A 20,244-nucleotide genomic window follows, 5' to 3' on the forward strand; every position below is an offset into this window, starting at 1 on the left:
AATATGGGTATGCTGCATTTTACTTTCTCTTTTTTGTTAAAGGTTGCTTTGCCATGCCATGAAGGACCACATAGTTCGGGTAGCCAACGAGGCTGAGTTCATCCTGAACAGACAGCGAGCAGAGGACGTCCACAAACACGCAGAGTTTGAGGTATGACCTGCCCCGTCCTGTCTTGCATCTGAACCTGAATGGTAAAGTTGGGCACAGAATCAAACTACTGACAAGATATTGTACAAAAGAGAGTATAATCAACTGTGAATGGCATTGTTGCAGATCATTGGTTCTCCAAATTCAAATTGCATGAATTCTTCTGTGAAAATAAAAATATTTTGTCAATATTCTAATGATCTCTAAACAAATCCTAATAGTTTAAAAATGTCCTTCAGCTGTATTTGCTCAGTAATAAAGGTAAAGGTACTTTATTGTCACATAGACATACAGTACAGGCCAAAAGTTTGGACACACCTTCTCATTCAATGCGTTTTCTTTATTTTCATGACTATTTACATTGTAGATTCTCAGTGAAGGCATCAAAACTATGAATGAACACATATGGAATTATGTACTTAACAAAAAAGTGTGAAATAACTGAAAACATGTCTTATATTTTAGATTCCTCAAAGTAGCCACCCTTTGCTTTTTTTGATAACTCTGCAAACCCTTGGTGTTCTCTCAATGAGCTTCATGAGGTAGTCACCTGAAATGGTTTTCACTTCACAGGTGTGCTTTGTCAGGGTTAATTAGTGGAATTTTGTCCCTTATTAATAAAAAAAGCAAAGGGTGGCTACTTTGAAGAATCTAAAATATAAGACATGTTTTCAGTTATTTCACACTTTTTTGTGTGAAATAACAAAAATAAAAGGAAACGCATTGAATGAAAAAGTGTGTCCAAACTTTTGGCCTGTACTGTACATGTAGCAACATTTAACCCATCCCTCAAGGGAGCAGTGGGCAGCCATTTACAGCGCCCGGGGACCAACTCCAGATCTGAGCCAGTGACGCTGACTGGAGAACCTAGTACATGTTTTCAGGGGCGTAGCACAAAATTCTGGGCCCTGTAGAAAGGCATTTTCTATGGGCCCCTCCCCGCATCCACAGCTATTCGTACTAGCATCTTTTTGGGCCCTCTTCACAGGAGGGTCCTGGGTACTCAGTCCCCTTTTTCCCCCCAGTCCGACGCTCCTGCATGTTTTTTGATGGTGGGGGAAACCGGAGCACCCGGAGGAAACCCACACAAACATGGGGAGAACATGCAAACTCCACACAGGAAGGCCCAGAACGACCTGGATTAGAACCCAGAACCTTCTTGCTGTGAGGCCACAGTGCTATCCATTGGGTCGCCACGCTGCTAGTAATCCTGTCCTCCTAACCCTAATTCCTACGAAATAATTAATTACTGGTAGCAAAGGGAAAAACAAGCAACATTAATTTAAGATTTTGATATATTTGCCAAGCAACACAGGGGACAGCTTCCTGAGTCTATATTTGGCCCATCCACATCAAACCACTCCTATTGCACACGTGACTTTTTTAGATGTCATTTGCCCCTGGAGAGTAAGACCATGTTTTTTGGACTCATACCTGAAGAGTGGCGGAGAAAAGACAAATATTTACTGAATGTATTGATGTTGTTCAATGTCTGAATATTACTTTTCTTGCAGTAATGAGTATTTAGCTTTTATTTTTCTATAATGGTTCTCTGTATAGAAATATGAAGAGAAAAACATGGCCCTTGCATTTTTCAGTGCAAACTACAGTAAATCAGTCAGCAAATTAGCACATGGAGTAAATCCATGCCACAGAGATTGATAGAGATATCTTGCTGTATTGAAATAGTTTGTTTGGTTATTGTAGAATATTAGAAGACATCCTATGTGTAATCACACAAACCCTCACGCACACAGACACACACATACTTCCAGCACCTCTGTTAGCAGCTTGTACATGTGAGTGTGATGAGTTTCTTATCTGGCAAAAGCAGCCATCCTCAAACAGCTGCTTGACATACAGTTCTTGAGGATCCTTGACCCGCTAGATAAACTGGAAGAGACGGCTAGATATGCAATGTCAGGAGGGGGGGTGTACCCGGCCCCATCCGTTCTGTCTGCCAACTCCAGACAGCCTACACTTTTCATCCAGCTCTGATGTTACTTTATTACCCACTCTCCAAGATTGAAGATTCACGACGCAGATAAGACACTTTTACAATTAAGTTGGTGTCAGGGCGACGCGTCATATGCCTTAACGTGATAAATAACGTTTGATATTTGTCACAGCACCACGTGGTGATGCGAGGTGACAAGCAGAGATTGAGTTATCCGCCGTATGAAGAATATGTTGAAGTATAACATCTGACAGAATTCAAATTTGAAGCAGGAAATTCAATTTACTTCCAGCTTCTGTTAGCAAATTAGATTTTGAATATTAGCAAGAGTTCCCCCCAGGGTGGCATAGTGAGACAATCTTGTTTTAGCAGCAAAGATAGGGTCAGACGTGCTCCTCTAGATCACTTTTAGCCACTTGGAATACTTAGAAAGTCGTCTGGAAAAACCAATATCGCCATTTTTCACATGTGGCCAATTCAATTTAAATAGATCATTTACTTGGATATCAAACACTAGTTGGACTATAGTATAAATAATATTGTTATAACATTTTTGCAAGTTTGTGTCCACATTTTGTTCTAGGAAATGGCTGCATATTTTACATTGTCCACCATATACCAGGGGACAATAATGTATTCCTTGATATAATGGCAGTGTAGACACACTATATTCTTTGTTATATATATTCTATTAAGAGTATTTTCCCTTCTCCTCTAATAGCACCATCCAAGGCTACCTAGCAGGGAGCCTCATCTGTCCACGGTTAGGAATGGACTGCCTTCATGTGCTCGCCATGATTTACTGCACTCCTCCAAGGGAGCAGAAATATATCTCTCAGCTGTCCACTAATATCTTTATGCACTCAAGTGTGTTGAATGAAGCCATAACATTCTTCAGTGTGACAAATGCTCCATTAGAGGGTATATATTATTCTGGCTTTATTCAAGTAAAACATTCTCAAATGCTATTAGTACAATGTCAGACATCACTTTAGGCACTGGATACTGTACTGAAAACCATAAATATACAATGAGGTTCACACTATGTTTTTCTTTATTTCCTTCTTTTTTTTCTTTTTTTTAAATCTCAAATTAGTCCAACTGTGCCCAATATGCTGCTGACAGAAAAGAAGAAGAGAAGATGTGCGACCACCTGATCAGTGCTGCTAAACACCGAGACCATGTGACAGCCAACCAGTTAAAGCAGAAAATCGTCAACATCCTCACCAACAAGCACGGTGCCTGGGGGACGCTGGCCCAGAGGTAAGCCCTCGCACTTCACGAGTTCACCTTCGGACCAACGTGGGCCACGTCGAGTCTTTAACGTGAACCAGAGCTGCTCAGCGTTACTGTAGTGTCCAACCTAGAGGACAAAAGTTACCTGTTCACAAAACTCTGCAGGGATGGGGTTGGACCACCAGTTAATGTCATTTTCCCAGGATCCGATAGGGTCAGCGATCGGGTCAGCAAACGCAATTACAGTGTGGAGTGGCTCGATCCCCTGGGGACAGCTGATTGGCCAGTCTTCCGACAGACGGGGAAAGGGGGGGTGTTGGGGGGTGTTTCTACACTGTTGTCCAGGCATTCATTGACCCTCTCAGTAACACAGCCCGGCACCTGGTGGTAGTTTCAGACTTTCCCATGGACCCTGTTAAAAATAACCGCGGGCTCTCCTGCTCTGCCTCCAACCTCTCACCTGCACCCACATGGTCCCACAGATCCAGAGTGAAATGGCAACAGAAGTGTTACAACATACTGTTTGTATTTCATACTGAGCTAAGAGCGGAGGATTTAAAGTGCTCATATTATGCTTTTTGGCTTTTCCCCTTTCCTTTATTGTGTTATATATCTTTTTTGTGCACGTTATAGGTTTACAAAGTGAAAAAGCCCAAAGTCCCCCCCAAAGGGACTTACCATCTCCAACAGAAAACACTGTTCACAAACTGCTCCAAACAGCTCTATTGTAGTCCAGCCTTTACTTCAGAGACAAACGTGGTCACTTTGGAACACACCTTATAATGCTCGCCTACCTATGAACCTCATACTCTGACTGGCTAGTAGTCCTTACCTAGCTACTGAGCATGTGCGACTCCCAACAAAGATGGAACAGAAGTGAGATGCCTCACTCTGTAGCTAAAACAGAGAGCTCAACACACAGGGTGAAAAGAGGAGCTGCAGCAATGTGCAGTACATAAAACAAATAGGGTGTGTTCTGAAAATTAAACCATGTAAACCTATTCTGATATAACCTCTAAATACAATTATGAACCTGAAAATGAGCATGATATGAGCACTTTAAACACGTGTCTGTTGTTACAGATTGTAACCGCATTAATGCAATTTGTTCTAAAGCCTGAATGAGGAAGCTTCAGTTGCTGCTTGCAGAATCATTTGTGTCTGTAAAAAAAATAAATAAATAAAAAATCTGCATCACTGGATGCAGGTCAGATGCATAAATGGAAAGTAAAAGAATAAAATGTCAAACACGAATCCAAATACTTGATTGTGCTGTGAGCTGCATTTTCCAAGACCAGGCACTTGATAGACAGTCTGGCACTTTTACACAGGCCAGCACTGCTGATTTGCCAAAACAAATTTAGCCTCTTTGCTGAAACAGTAGCTTTGGTTTTGTTATTACATTTTGAAAACACAATGCAGATGTTCGAACATGTTCGTTGAAATTGGGTTTATTTCATATCTTAAACCATCTTTACCGTTATCGTGAAAAACATTCTAGCCGGTCTAATTACTTTTTACGGTTACATTTTATGTCTTTGACTTGCAGTAAAGTTGAAAGAGTTTCCTCCCAAAACAGCAGCTGTCATACGCAGCTACATTTGGTTTCTTTTTCCATGGTACTGTGGCCAGTTTCTACTTCCTTCATGATATCAAATGTACTTATATTGGCAGTACTCGCTGTGTCATTTTCTGTCTGCAGTTAGGCTAAGAACTGCTAAAGAGAAACCGAACGTGTACAAAAATTGTGTTCAGTATTATAGATATTGTCAAATAAAAAGATATGTTGGTCGTGACTGAGAAGGCGGCAGTATTGAAATTCAGATTTTCATAAAACTGACTGAACCTTAACAGAAGTAGCCATGACAAAAATCTATTGGATTGAATTCTGGGCTCTTGTTCAAATATTTATGGAGCCCCTCTCAGAGGCATAGCATTTGCATTGAAACAAAAGGTTATTGAGCGTGGGTGCATTGTAAATGATACCGCAAAACTTCCAGCAAATTCAAATTTAATGGTAACCTGCTGGTGAAGAAAAATGATGCAATATGCTCACAAGCTTAAGGCAGTGTTGCAGTTCAGCAGCTTAGTCTTATTCAATGCTACATTAACTTTCCCATTTATGCTGCTCTTGTAAGATATAAAGCCCTCGAGCATTTTGAGGTGGCTGTCTGTTATGTCTGTGTGAAAGAGAGAGAGAAAGAGAGAGGGGGAGGGAGAGAGAGAGGGAGAGACTTTAGTTGTTAATGTTTGTTTTCACCCTCACTCACAGAAATTGCTTTGCCTTTTACTCTTAAGCTCTGTCTGGAGACATGCCAAAAGGATATTTGTTATTTGCCTAGAATATATTATAAACAAAATTATTTGTAGGCAAGCAGGGGGCAGAAACTAGCATAACGTATATGTTGATATTTTTTCTTTTACCAGTGTTTGCTCTTAGGTTAATATAACCGCCCAGTTACAGACATCTGCGCACTATCTGTATCTCTGAAGCCCCCCCCCCCCCATTTTGAGCTGTTGTTCGCTTTGTGGCAAACGGTGTATGGAATTATGTTGCAGCACATTGGACAACAAGGAAATATTCTATGCAAGGCTTGAGAACAGCTGCTCTGCAGTCATGATCTGAGTGAAGAATAAGCAGATCAGACCCTACAGTGCCCTGTTAGATCATACTATATGCTTGCTTGATGATGAATGTCCCCCTGCATAGACTGGGCATAGGAAAATCAATACTCCTCAAATTGAAACAGTATAGGGTTGTATTGATCGGCCAGCACTAAATCAAAACGAGGAGGCTTTGATACATCTCTCCAAGACAGCTCCCTGCCCAGTAATGACACACTATCAATTTTAGCTTTACACTGATAAATCAAGTTGAAAATTGGATGTCAGAGTTTTTTCCAGGCAGAGAGTGATTTTTCCTGCCCTCTGGTCCCCTCTGCTGTTGACCTCTGAACCCTGCCAGTGGATTATAAAGTTCAGGCTCGTCTAAAGTGAAAGTAGATGTCAAGGCGACGCTGATGAATTCATTGAAGAATAACATCCACCCATTTTGCAGCATAGGGCTACCTTACTGGGACGATGCTATAAACTCGCTCTCATTCTGCAGTTCTCTCACCATGCACGAAGACTAAATGAAGCAGCAACCATTCGTTTCTCACATCCAAAATCTGTAACTTATCAAACAATTTAAAGTACGCAATGAGCGGAATATTTGCCAACTTATTGTTCGTTTTTTTTTTTTACAAGTTTTTGAAAGCATTCTTTAAAGTTTTTTTACCACAAGAAACTGTTTTAATAAAGAGAATATATTATTATTGATGTTTGCGCCATTTACATGGTGTACCGGTGATGTAGCCTTACACACTCAATCAGGTACACCTACTATACACACTACTGACACTTAAATATTCACAATCTGAGCTGCAGTGAATCTCTCTTGTGTCATTCTCTGCCGTGCATTCGCCAGCACTCTTGGATACTAATTGTTTGGACACGGCCACCCTAACAGAAATGTAAAAGGGTCTGAAGGAGACAACCCTCCTTTTGTTCCTATGTGGGCGTCCGTGTTCACATCAGCAGCATCAGTGACAGCTGACGGAGGAGCGTCCGCTGCCCCAGCAGACCTTAACCTTACCTGACTAGTCTATTGATTGTCAACATTTCTTCTGTATAATTACTTTTTTGTAGCAGAGGAGAGAAAAAGGAAAATGGCGGCATATATTGATCTGTGGCAAGGCAGCGAAACAGCCGTTTCCCTTGACTAACAGTGAGTTTCATCTCTTGCTCTTGATGAATGGTAACAATCTGCCCCTGGATAATAACTTTGTGATGGAATGAACCTTTTTACTCACGATGCGCGCAGAGTATTTGGTTTCGCCTGAAAGGGTTATCAATTCTAATAGAAGTCCACCAGCACAATGGGGGAGCACCTTTAGAGGCCCTTACAGCTCAGAGGGTTCGAGGTCTGACGGCCCCTCTGGGGCAGAAAAGAAAGGCCAAGGTCTCTGGTTGGTCCTGCTAGTATAAACAAAAATCAACCTGACAGTATAAAATATATAATTCAAAAATATTATTCTTTTAGACATCCGGAGTAGCAGGCTTTCTTTGAAAACCCGTTAGGATCAATGTAAATGTAATTCAGTTACAATTAGTAAGAATATAGTATAATTAAGTAACCCTAGAAACCACTATAAAATCAATGTACCTCTAAATGGCTGTTTTTTTAATCCTATGGATTGCATGCAGACTTTAGAGCTTTCTATTCTGCCCACCCCCACAAAGCCATTTTTTGTGTGAACCAGTCCTCTGCATACCATCTTTCATTTTGCAGTCCACGATCTAGAGATGAAATGCAGCTTCTATTAAAACAGCTTGCAAGTGATAATGTTTTTATTCTTCATTTAATTAGACCATATTTATAACATGATCCTCCTTTTGTTCTTGCAAGCTGATATTCTCTCTACTTGCATTTGTTCTTGACCTACACCAGGCTCTATTCCCGCAGGGCACTCTTAACCTTGCACACTGTGCTAATTATCTTTGGAAAGAGGCCCATTCACACAACCATCAATTTCATCGGGTGTTGAAATTGAGCTGGGCATCGCCTGACTGTGCCCCATTTCCGATGAAAGATGGGGATCCACAAAGCTGGCGATCCAGGAGAGTTCCCCTATAGTACAGTACGGCTCCTCATCCCTCGTCTGATCGCGTACGTCTGTCTTCATTACTCCGGATGACCTGGAGTTGATCTTGTTGCTGCTGTGTTGTTTCCCTTTGGTCTTTGTCCATTAGCCATTGGTCCGTATGCCTATTCTCAGTCTCTCAAACTACAAAAGAAAAGTCATATCCAATAACTGGAAGCGTTTGGATCTTCAGCTTGGTATCCTCACGTCTGCAACAGTGTCGAGTGTAGCGATGAGGAAGAAATGGCGAAATTAAAAAGATGAAAGTCTCGTCTACCCTTTGCAGCCCTCCGTGGTAATCTGATCACGATGTTGGCCACACGGTCGCTTCACGCTTGGCATTCAACAGACGCATGATCAAACTTGATGTGTTTTCATAGGGAAAATGACTGTGTACTTTTTTCTTAGTTTATAGGTTACTTTGAAAGCAGTGGGTTGAGAAATGCTCATCACCATATGGTTGCCAGTCATCACTTTTTTGATGCACAGTGTCTTTTTTTATTTTTATTGGGTTTTTTTTTATTTTTATTTTCTTTTATCCAGCAGCAGTATGTTGAGGAATGTGCTATAAAAATGCTTACCAGAAAGAATGCACTTATTGACAGACAATGGTTTAGCATTTCCCCGCTTTGGTTTTTAGTGTCTGCTGGCTGCCTGATGGTTTTCATGATGTGTGGAATCCCTATCATTATAGATCCACATATGTGGATGTCATTTTAATAGGATCAAAGGCCCGCTTCCATTAAGTAACGTTATTTAGTTAAATAAGAGATTGTTTCTTACGTGTCTGGACTAAATATGGTGCCAGAATTACCTCAATAGTTCTGTTTGGGCAGATACAGGTTACATGTTACAGGTACATACATTTATTTCTTATTTAATTTTTTATCAATACTTTTAGATGCAGCGTTGTTGGATCTCCGACAGATTCCTCACGGACTTTGGAACTCATAGTCCGAGTCTGTTAGGACAACTGAAAACGAAAGAAAAGACCACTTGTCCTCAGAGTTACACTGAAAACTGCCCCCTGTGTGTGTGTGTGTGTGTGTGTGTGTGTGTGTGTGTGTGTGTGTGTGTGTGTGTGTGTGTGTGTGTGTGTGTGTGTGTGTGTGTGTGTGTGTGTGTGTGTGTGTGTGTGTGATAGAAACCAGTCACTGTGCCTTTGAATAGAATTGTCACTGATTACTGGTATTTATTATAATTACCCCCCACTCATGTCACCAATGGAAGCTTTTAAAAGGAATATAATGGTGTTTTATTGAATCAGCATGTCCCTGTCCTTCCTGCCGACCGCCTCACACAAATCTCCTCCGAGCATGAATACAATAAAAAGGAAATCTTGAACCATGAGATCCTCATCTGCCCTGTACATGTTTTATTGAACCATTCCGGTTTAAGGGACTTGAAAAAACATGAAGGTAATTATTGCTTTCGACAATAGATCTGTGTAATTACTTTTATTCAATTATTTTATCTTTAAACGTTTGGGATTTTATTTTACAAGGCGTGGCTTTTAGTGAGTGAGCACTTTTAAGTACAGTGCTTAGCATAAGTGAATACACCCATGCTAAAGTTGACTAAAAAGAGGAATAAAAAAATCATCTTTTGGAAATTGATCTTAATGCCTTAATTAAAAAATAAAAAAGGAAAAATCCAACCTTTAAGGACACCAATTTTCTTTGTGAATGAATAATTTAGCCAAGGGAACTTTATCAGGATGCATAGTATCCTGGATCCATGAAATAACTGGCCTTTAAAAATAAAAATCTGCCTGCCTCACTTATGCCCCCTGTATTTTAAGGAAGAACATTTATTTATTTACGATACATTATTCATTCACAAAGAAAATTGGTGTCCTTAAAGGTTGGATTTTTCCTCATTTTTTTAATTAAGGCATTAAGATCAATTTCCAAAAGATGATTTTTTTTATTCCTCTTTTTAGTCAACTTTACACTACATTGGTGTATTCACTTATGCTAAGCACTGTAGCTGAACTGTAATGTATAGTTTTTTTCATTTATGTGGCCTGAGCCTTTGCTAATTTGAGACACGATTTAGGCCTCAAACAAACACCTTTAACCTGGTTGGTTATTCCTTGCACTGGTTCAAGTTGACATTTTTACTCCAACACCAAAACTATTCTCCAAATAACCAGACAACATATGAGAAAACAAAAAAGGTCTCTCTGCTGCTCTAATATAACCGCAGCACTAACAATATATCACCCTTTAATCCAATATGAGCCCTTGTCAGCTGTCAAAAGTATTTCTCTCATCTAGAATGATGTTATAATTTCCTATAAAACTGTTATCAATCCTTTTGGTTTTTATTTTCCTCCCCATCTCATTTTGAATTATGCCTGTCAGCTTCCCCTTTCCTTTCACAAACAAAACACATTCCCTGTAGACTGGGGTGTTAGGTCTGGCAACTCGGAAACCTCTGCACGGCTCCGTGAGGAAAGGTGTGCTTTAAATACCTATTTAAAAGAGAAGAGAATAGACGATAGTCCTCTCACACATTCATCCTACTGCACTTAGCAAGTCTGAAAGCATCCATAAATAATGGTGCTCCTGTTTCCTGTAGGTTATCAGTGCTGGAAAATTAGCTTTTAAAATGCGGTTTGAAATCCATTTGGGTGATTGATGGGTGACGGGACTAATACATTTTGTCAGGTTCTAGGAGGCCAGCTCACAGCCATTCTTTATGGTTGTCATGAAGCCAGACACATTTGATGTGGAAAATAAGGAGGTCCTGAGCCAACTCTGCTTAATAAAGAATGCCATTGTGTGGACAATTTGTTGTTGTTACACAGACAATACAGACAACCGGCTTCCTATTAGTAATTCTGAAATGAATAAACTAGTTGTATTTCATCACCTGTACTCAAAATTAGGGCTGGGCAATATATCGATATTATATCGATATCGTGATATGAGACTATATATCGTCTATTGTAAAATCGTAATGTATTAAGTGTGGTCTTTCCCTGGATTTGAAAGCTGTGTTAGAGTAAAGTGATGTAATTTTCTGAACTCAACAGATTCTATTATTTGCCTTTACACACTTTGTCATTAAATCAACATCTCTGATGATTATTTATCCAAAAATCTCATTGTGTAAATAATATTTTGTTAAAGCACCAATTGTCAATCCTACATTATCGTCGCAATATCGACATCAAGGTATTTTGTCAAGAATATCGTGATATTTGATTTTCTCCATATCGCCCAGACCTACTCAAAATGTATTGTCTGCATTTTTGAAAAACGTAGGGATCAGGCTCGATTGTTAGCTTTTGCAACATATTAAATGGCTCAAATATGTGCTTGCCAAGTACCATTTTACTATATGGTTTTGAGTCCCTTGTGAGTGAGGCTGACGCTGATTTTGACAAAAAGTTCAACTTCTTGCTTATTCCTTAATTGCCACCATGCTTTTAAGACATGGATGTGCCATTCAGTGGCTCAGTGCCACCTCACAAATCCCTTGTGTGAGAGCTCAGAAGCTCCCAGCTGTAGATCTTAGATTATCAGGACTTCAATCCTTCTGAGCACTTCTTGGACCACCCTCAGAGAGGAGGTTCCTTCAGCACAGCACTTTGGCACAGTCCAAATCCGGAAAAGCACTGACCACATAGTCTAGAATATCACAGGTCCTATTCAAATGGCAGAATACCACATTCAAACTGAAACCATATGCACAGGATAGATCAAAGGGAAGACGCATCAAAATCTTGGCATCCAACTGGTAAATCAGTCAATATAACTTGAGGGTTTGGTTTGTTGTGCATTTGATTGCTGTTAAACACAAATGAATGGCTTAAACTAAAGTTGTACTCAAGTGAGCGTCCTTAAGCAGACCAAATAAAATGCATCAAATGCCGTTAATGCTGTTATAAGGAAATCTTCAAAGTGGCGGATTTATCCCCCACTGGCATCTGCTGTCTATTTGCACTAAGAATTAGGGGACATAATCTTCAGCAGTAATCGCCCAGTTGCCTACAGTGGATTTACATTTTTCACACTGCGTAATCTTGCATTTACAATATCATTTACGTGGGTTTCTCCTTTCAACCCACTGACATCTCTCTTTTCCTCAGTTAAGCTTTGAGGGAGATTGACAGGGGACAAGCTCAAGGCGTTTGCATACAGCGACTCATGATACTTTGTGCGCACAGCGAACGCGCGCACACACATACTCAATTTTGATTGATACTTAACTGAAACTGAGCTCTTGTTGCTGTCAGAGCCCAGCTAAGACTCCTGATCCTCTTGATTTCTGACATTTGTAGATATTATATTCATGGAGCAAGGAGGCTGTATTTTGTGATGTGATCCCCTGTAACACTTTAATCTGTTTAGAGTGCTTCAATGCTGCGGCAGGGAAGGGGGCAGAGACCATACAATGCAATAGATGGCTGCATGCCAAGGTCTTACTGTATATCCTGCACGCACTGCAAAATCTCTACTTGGATTTGGACGCACAGTACCAGATCCCAGGTCTTATTTGGAGCTTTGAGTGACATGTTTTAGTGTTTTACTATTTTGTAATTTGGAGGCAAAGATAACATTTTAAATAACAGCATAAAGAGTTCTGTTCTACTACAGCATGTACAGCGTGGATATTGGAATGTTCTCTTCTAACCACACATACTGTAGCTGTTGAAGTTCAACAAAATGAAACTGAGCGATGCCATATTTCTTCAAATCTGGCTGAAAACTAAATGAAAATGAACCTCATGCTAGGCTGATGTAATCACATCTTACCTTACTGTCAGCTGCACACCAATTATTTAAATCATCACTATTTGTTATGTATTACTCCTCCCCGTTCAGTGTAAATTAAAGCAAGACTTTTTGCTGCATTTCCCTCTAAAGGAAGCATAAAGGCTTTGAAATAGCTCCAGCTAGTGCACAGTTGGAACAAGCAGCACTTAGTAACCGAATGCTAGTCCTGGTGCTTAATGGTTTGCATTAGCTGCAGGCAATAAAATTATCCCAGGTCCTCACTTATGTTGAAATAATCATTTACAAAGATGGTTACCACATGCTGGAACTGTTTTCTTCTTTTTCTCTCCCGTTTTTACGACCCTAATTCGCTGTTATTAATAATGAATAAAAATGCAATTTTCAGTCGAGTTGCTCCAGGGCTCTGGGAATCATTTCAATGAATATTTCAGCACATTATTTTAATCATGGCTCCACATATGCAGGGAGGGGGCTTGTTTTATAGGCTCATGCCTCAACCGCCCCAAGACCCCGATCATTAAACCCCACGCTGTCTGCGTTGAGGTTCCTAACTTTGATTTACAAGACTTGTTAAAAAACATTGTAAAAAAAAGGGGGCAAGCTGTGCCATTTATACTTGTAATTTGATGCTGTATTTGTTAATGGGAGTGCCTGTGATTTATGTGGGCTGGTGCTGGTGCTGCTCCCTGCTGTTCTTATGCTATAGGCTTTAGCGGAGCTAACATTACTAGGCCTCTGCAGAGCCTGCCACTAGTCAGCCTAATAAATCTGCTATTCGTGGCCTGATTTCCCTCCTCAAGATGTTTCCCCCTGATAAGGACGTGGCTTCTGTAATCAGACCATCAGTGAGGGGTGTGTGCTCCATCTAACTTGCCTGTCTTCTTGTCTCTATCATAGTCAGCTGCACGACTTCTGGCGTCTCGACTACTGGGAAGATGACCTGCGGCGGAGGCGGAGATTTGTCAGAAACCCATTTGGCTCCACCCACTTGGATGTCACGTGCAAGTCACTGCAGGAGTATGGTGAGTTTATCATTTCATTGATCGGAGTATTTTTTTAAAACCCCATCAGAATTAGGGAGCTGAACATTAAAGAACATCATTACCCCATATTAAATGTAGAATATAAATGTTGCCGTTATAGCATTATAGGGAAAGTATTGAAAGGGCACTGAAGTTAGCCCACACTTGTCCATATAGTTTAGCATATTGCTCAGGAGAAGTTAAGTGTCATTTTAATGGCTGACGTATTTATGAGTCCTGTGAATTGAACATGACATATACATTTTATTGCACTTTTTTATTTCCATCACAGCACATACTCAAGAACAAATTGGATCTCCCCCTTTATTGTTTCTTCTCTTTGCCTGAAACTTTTTTTTTCATTGACCCAGTCAGTCTTTTAGTGTTGCCCACCACCTTGTGTCAATTTTGCCTTATGTCATGCAACACCGACTTTTAAAGGAAAGCAGCTTAGTACTATTAAACACCATTGGCCCTTCTCTCCCATCTGTAATTGAATAGCAGAGCAAATGTATTAATGGCACAAGGGTGAATGTATTGATTCTGAAATTAATGGAGTAAGCACCTTCTTTACTTTATAGAAAATAGAAAACAGGCAATGCATTATGGTCAGGGTAGCCTTTTGAAACGACTGTAGACCTATAGCAACACATGCATAGTGATCACAGTGTTCACTGACCTCTGGCTGTCTCAGTGTTGAGCTACTCAGTGTTCAGGACATCCTCTTGCTGCTTTGCTAGCTCTGCCGTGACTGCTGTATTAAGATCATGGCAGCACTGTAGATAAACGCGTGCCAGCTGCCGCTTCGGCTGCAGGTGGTCCATATATGAGACACTGATGCAATAATTGCACCGTCTGCTTTAGATTTTGTGGTGGCTCCATTATGGTGAGCTAATTTTGCGGGCTTTTGGTGATATGTTGACACTGCTGTGGGGGAGGACTCAAGGAAACAAATGTTATCGCTTCAGCACTTTAAACCTGCTTCGAAATATCAAAGACCCTTTGAACATCGATATCATCTGCAAAGCAATTGCATTGCATCAACTTTGCCTAACTGTAAATACCAGCACACCTGTAAAACATATCAAAACATCAATATAAAAGTCTCAAACTTCCCCTGCAGCGCCTAGCTTTTGATCCACATTTGCAGTATGCTGCAAACGATGCTCTAATGCACTAATAATTGCTAATTGCAGTTTACACCTTCCCAGTTATTGCTGTAATCTTTTTTTACTCATTTACTCTACTTGTAGCAGTTTGAGCAGTTTTTTTTTAATTTTCATTTATTATTATTATTTTGTAACTTAAAGATGGAAATAAAGATGCATTAAATTCAGTTTAGAAAAATTCCAACACACACAATTCTTCTGACAGAGCTTTCGAGGTATGTGGGGGCGATCGTGCAACATATTAAAGTGCCCATATTATGAAAAAAAATCACTTTTTCTGGGATTTGGGGTGTTATTTTGTGTCTCTGGTGTTTCCACACACATACAAAACATCTATGCTGTTTTGAGCGAGATACGGCTTTCTGAATGTAGGACACATTCAGAAACCTGTATCTCAGTCTCTGGGTGAGCTGTTCACAATCTGCATGGTTTTCTACGTCACTAGCCGAAACGAGGGGCCTAGCATGCTAGTGCTAGCATGCTAGCTCGTTCTCAATGGCAAAACACTGCTACAACACACACAAATTCACCCTAATCTACAAAATAAATTGTATAGAACTACTTCCATGTCCCTGTTCTGCCCTGCCTTGTACTGACTGAAGTTGGAGAAACAGCTAGCTAGCTCATGTAGTCCTTACCTAGCTACTGCGCATGTGCGACTGACAACAAAGATGTTACAGAAGTTGAGAGGTCTCACTCTGTAGCTAAAACAGAGACCTGACACAGGGTGAAAAGAGGAGCTGCAGCAATGTGCAGTACAACAAAAATATGTTTGTTTTTTTAAATTAAACCATGTAAACCTATTCTGATACAATCTGAAATTACAATTATGAACCTGAAAATGAGAATAATATGGCCACTTTAAGCTATGTTGTGGAGAAACTCTGACTGTCCTTCTGGGAAGGAACAAGCTACAAATAGCTGCCTCCCAAGCCTTTGTAAGTATTTGATACTGAAACTGAACCATTGTGCAACAAAGGCTTGCTCCATCTGCTTTGTGACTTAGCATCGCCCATTGGCCTCTTTACCTACTGTGCAGTTGCTCAAATTGGTATACGTGTGTGTCATTTCCTTTAGCGACTTGTATGACGGATGTCCTCAAGAAAATGCCACAAACACATATGATATTGGTCCATCAGATCACTAGAATATGCTTTTAAGCTATCAGTTTTGTTTCTGTTGACTGAAGTCCTGCTGGCATGTAACGGTTTTAATGAGCAAAATAATGTATAAAGTTGTCAAGTGAAAGGGATCACCTGCAGTCACTTGGCCTTCTTGCTCTCCTTTAGAGGTGAGCTGCACTTTCAGTTTTTTTTTGGCAGGCTTTGATGTGGTTGCACGGCAGAGGGAGGCCAGGTTTCATTATGATTTAAGATGAGAAGAATCTTTTGTTCTTTTTTTCGAGCTTCAGTAGATTTCGTTGGCGGTGACAGTTGGCAGTTTTTTGTTTTTAAATGCCCTATGACAGTTTTTTTTTTTTTTTGAATGAATATTCATTTTTAATTAGCCTGGTATTAAAGATAGGACCTGTCTTTAGCTGATAACCCTGGTGCAGAGGCACAGAGGTTGGCTATCCATTAGTCATAACATCCAGACTTTGCTTCCTAGATGTGACAGGGATCTCTATTGAACTTTTTAGTGGGTTGCCGGCTGCGTAGGCACCAGAGTAGAACAACAAAGAGGTTGTTTGAGTTGGCCCTTGAGAGTCATTATTAAAGCTTGAAAATCCGGGACTATTGGATAACCAGTAGGTTGTCCAAATTGAATACACAGTTTCTGGTTTGACAGCAGGATATGACAGTATACGCTCAGCCTCCATCTTGTGTGTGAAGAGGGCAGACTTGAACTGTTGTGTTCACAGTAAACGTCAGTCTTACGAGCTCACTTGAGGGAAATGAAAGTAAGCAGAAAAGGTTGTTTTTTTTCATCACAAAGAATATTTTAGTATGTGAGTGGCCTGTGTCGTTTTTGACAGCAGAGTATCTCAAGAGTCTCACAGTCGTCTGTGTTTTCTCTTAGACAGTACGAAATAAAAGATTCTTTGCCATTTTAGAAGTTGGATTCTTTGATTCATTGTTGTGTAGATTTCCAAGAGAGATTTACTTGACCAATTATTTTGACCACTTGCCAATGGAACATTTTTAAACCCAAATGTTAAAATTGCAACTTTTTTTGTAAAAGACAGTTCAATGCCTTTTTTTTCTCCATATTATCATATTATTATATGCCAAGCGAAGAATTTAGATTGAATATTCTTCCTGAAGTTCTTCAACAGTGCAAATGTTGGGAAACTTTTGAACACACACAAAAGAACACATTTACTTGGCTTTATTACTCCGAGGAGTTCTTGTTATGTATTTGCTCAACTCAATTTTTTCCATTTATAATGCTAGAGATGCAACGATATTTATGCTTTAAGTTAAAGTGCTCATATTATGCTTTTGGGCTTTTTCCCTTTCTTTTATTGTGTTATATATCTTTTTTTGTGCATGTTATAGGTTTACAAAATCAAAAAGCCCAAAGTCCCCCCCCAAAGGGACTTACCATCTCCAACAGAAAACACTGTGCACAAACTGCTCCAAACAGCTCTATTGTAGTCCAGCCTTTACTTCAGAGACAAACGTGGTCACTTTGGAACACGTTATAATGCTCGCCTAGCTGCTAGCGTGGCACGCCGGTCATAATGTGCTTCTGACTGGCTAGTAGTCCTTACCTAGCTACAGTCAGGGCCGCCCCTGATACTCTGCTTCTGACTGGCTAGTAGTCCTTACCGCTAGCTGTCAGGGCGCACCCTCATACTCTGCTTCTGACTGGCTAGTAGTCCTTACCTAGCTACTGTCAGGGCACGCCCTCATACTCTGCTTCTGACTGGCTAGTAGTCCTTACCTTGGTACTGCACATGTGCGACTCCCAACAAAGATGGAACAGAAGTGAGATGCCTCACTCTGTAGCTAAAACAGAGAGCTCAACACACAGGGTGAAAAGAGGAGCTGCAGCAATGTGCATAAAGTACAACAACAACATGGTGTTTTTTGAAAATTAACCTATTCTGATATAACCTCTAAATACAATTATGAACCTGAAAATGAGCATAATATGAGCACTTAAAAATATCAAGTTGATATATTGGCATAAGCAGTGCATAATTGTAATCTTTGGAATGACTTTTGTGGTGTGTGTGTGTGTGTGTGTGTGTGTGTGTGTGTGTGTGTGTGTGTTGTGTGTGTGTGTGTGTGTGTGTGTGTGTGTGTGTGTGTGTGTGTGTGTGTGTGTGTGTGTGTGTGTGTGTACACGTTGATGAGCGTGTGTGATGGGAGGTTAAACTCTGCCTCGTTGTCTATTAGCAGCATTGACAGCTTAGCCAGCACATTCTGTCTCTGCCCTCTGCCTGTAATAACCTGCCCTGTTACAGCCAGCCACGGCCCAGTATCAGAGTATATTGTTAGGTGATTGGAATTGGGCAAGCATGAAATGGAAGTCACGTTAATATTGATCCAAGTGTTTAACGGGGTGTTTTACCTCCGGGTGTCCTTGCTGTCTCATTTCAGGTGAGCTGCTTCTCTCAGAGCTGATTGCCCCGGGCAGAGATCGTTATAGCTCTTTAGAGGCACCAGTCTCGTGATGAGAAATTAACCTTCTCCAGCTTTATAATAATCAAAGATATTAAACCTGGGACAAATGATTCCAGGACATTTACTAACACGCAAATCCGGCGGATGTTTGAATGCAGCCTTTCGGTAAATACACGATGGGCTCAGATACGGTTACGTGGAGTACCTAGAACGTTCAGGTCCAGATGTGGGGGATTATTAGACACTGCTGGGAATGTTTTGATGGAGAGAAGATGAGGTTGTTCGTAAACCTCTGGCAGCACAGTAGACACGCACTGCACATCCCAGGATATTGAATAAAGATCACCCCAAGAGGAAGCGGCTGCACCGTATAAACTCCCCTACATCAAAGTTCTAATGTTTATTTTAACAGTCTCAAAACACATACGGATGGCTTGCATCACAGGAAGTATGAAGCTGTCACCCATCCCCCCCCACTCCCCTCATTTCATCTTTCAGTGCAGAGTAAATAAAAGTGAAGAGACAGAGGGCAGAATTGCATCGCCACTACCGGTAATGCAATCCCATGGACTGGACTTTTTCTCTCCGTGTGGAATGTGGAGCCCGTGGAGAAGGAGGGAGCGTAGGAGGGCAGGATCTGAAACAGATAGAGTCTGGGAAACGGAAGACATATATTTAAAACATTCTATAGAGCTCGCATTATATGGATGTTGGAATGACCGCACATAACAATGACGTACATTATAAGATAGTGTAGTACATAAGCTGTGGAACCGAGGCCTACGCTAATGCTTGTTATCTACAGCGATCTGACAGAATGAGACATAAAACAGAAAAATTCCTGCAAAAGCTCCAGGGTTTCATTTTTTTTTACTCCAGGTCTTTGTTAAGAAAGAGGTCGAGATAGCTGTGGGTCTTAAGTTGTGTCCAAAATGTTGTCTGCTTTATCAATTGACAAACCTTCAGTGGTAAAAACCTCTCAAAATGAGCAACCTTTGGGTATTTTGTGTTTTAATTGTAGTCGTGTATATTAAATTATATATATATATATATAAGTATTTGTGAAAACAGCTTTTTTACCCATACATGTTGCGGGCTTGTTTTTGATGAGGCAGTGAAGTGGTTGTGGCTAGGTGTATAATACATGGGAGACTCGCTGAGGCTGTAAAAATGAAATGCTAGTGCCACGAAACTCTCCAGCGTTGCAGTGCATGAAACATGGACCCTTGGCAACAGTATTGTAGTTGATTCAGATGTCTTTTCAAGGCCATTCAGCTCTTAGCTATTCCATACTGAATAGTAAAACTACTGAACACAGAAATATTTCCAAAGTGGGAGCCTGTATCTAAGATTATGAAGTTGATTTGAATTGGACTTTAGCTTGTTCACAAAAGAACACATTTACTTGGCTTTATTACTCCGAGGAGTTCTTGTTATCTATTTGCTCAACTCAATTTTTTCCATTTATAATGCTAGAGATGCAACGATATTTATGCTTTAACTTTCTGTAAAACTGTCACCATCACCATTAAAGTGCTCATATTATGCTTTTGGGCTTTTTCCCTTTCTTTTATTGTGTTATATATCTTTTTTTGTGCATGTTATAGGTTTACAAAGTGAAAAAGCCCAAATTCCCCCCAAAGGGACTTACCATCTCCAACAGAAAACACTGTTCACAAACTGCTCCAAACAGCTCTATTGTAGTCC

The 20,244-nt window shown here is 40.4% G+C and overlaps 1 protein-coding gene across 1 annotated transcript in view; it reads left to right on the forward strand.

Annotated features, from left to right (window-relative positions):
- Positions 1-20,244, forward strand: part of nbeab (neurobeachin b) — a 155,147-nt gene that overhangs the window by 49,157 nt on the left and 85,746 nt on the right. The window contains 3 exon segments of the mRNA XM_039781228.1: positions 43-151; positions 3,202-3,368; positions 13,672-13,796. Coding sequence (XP_039637162.1) covers positions 43-151; positions 3,202-3,368; positions 13,672-13,796 — 401 coding nt within the window.

The sequence above is a fragment of the Perca fluviatilis genome, chromosome 2, assembly GCF_010015445.1.
Source record: "Perca fluviatilis chromosome 2, GENO_Pfluv_1.0, whole genome shotgun sequence".
Classification (NCBI taxonomy): Eukaryota; Metazoa; Chordata; class Actinopteri; order Perciformes; family Percidae; genus Perca; species Perca fluviatilis.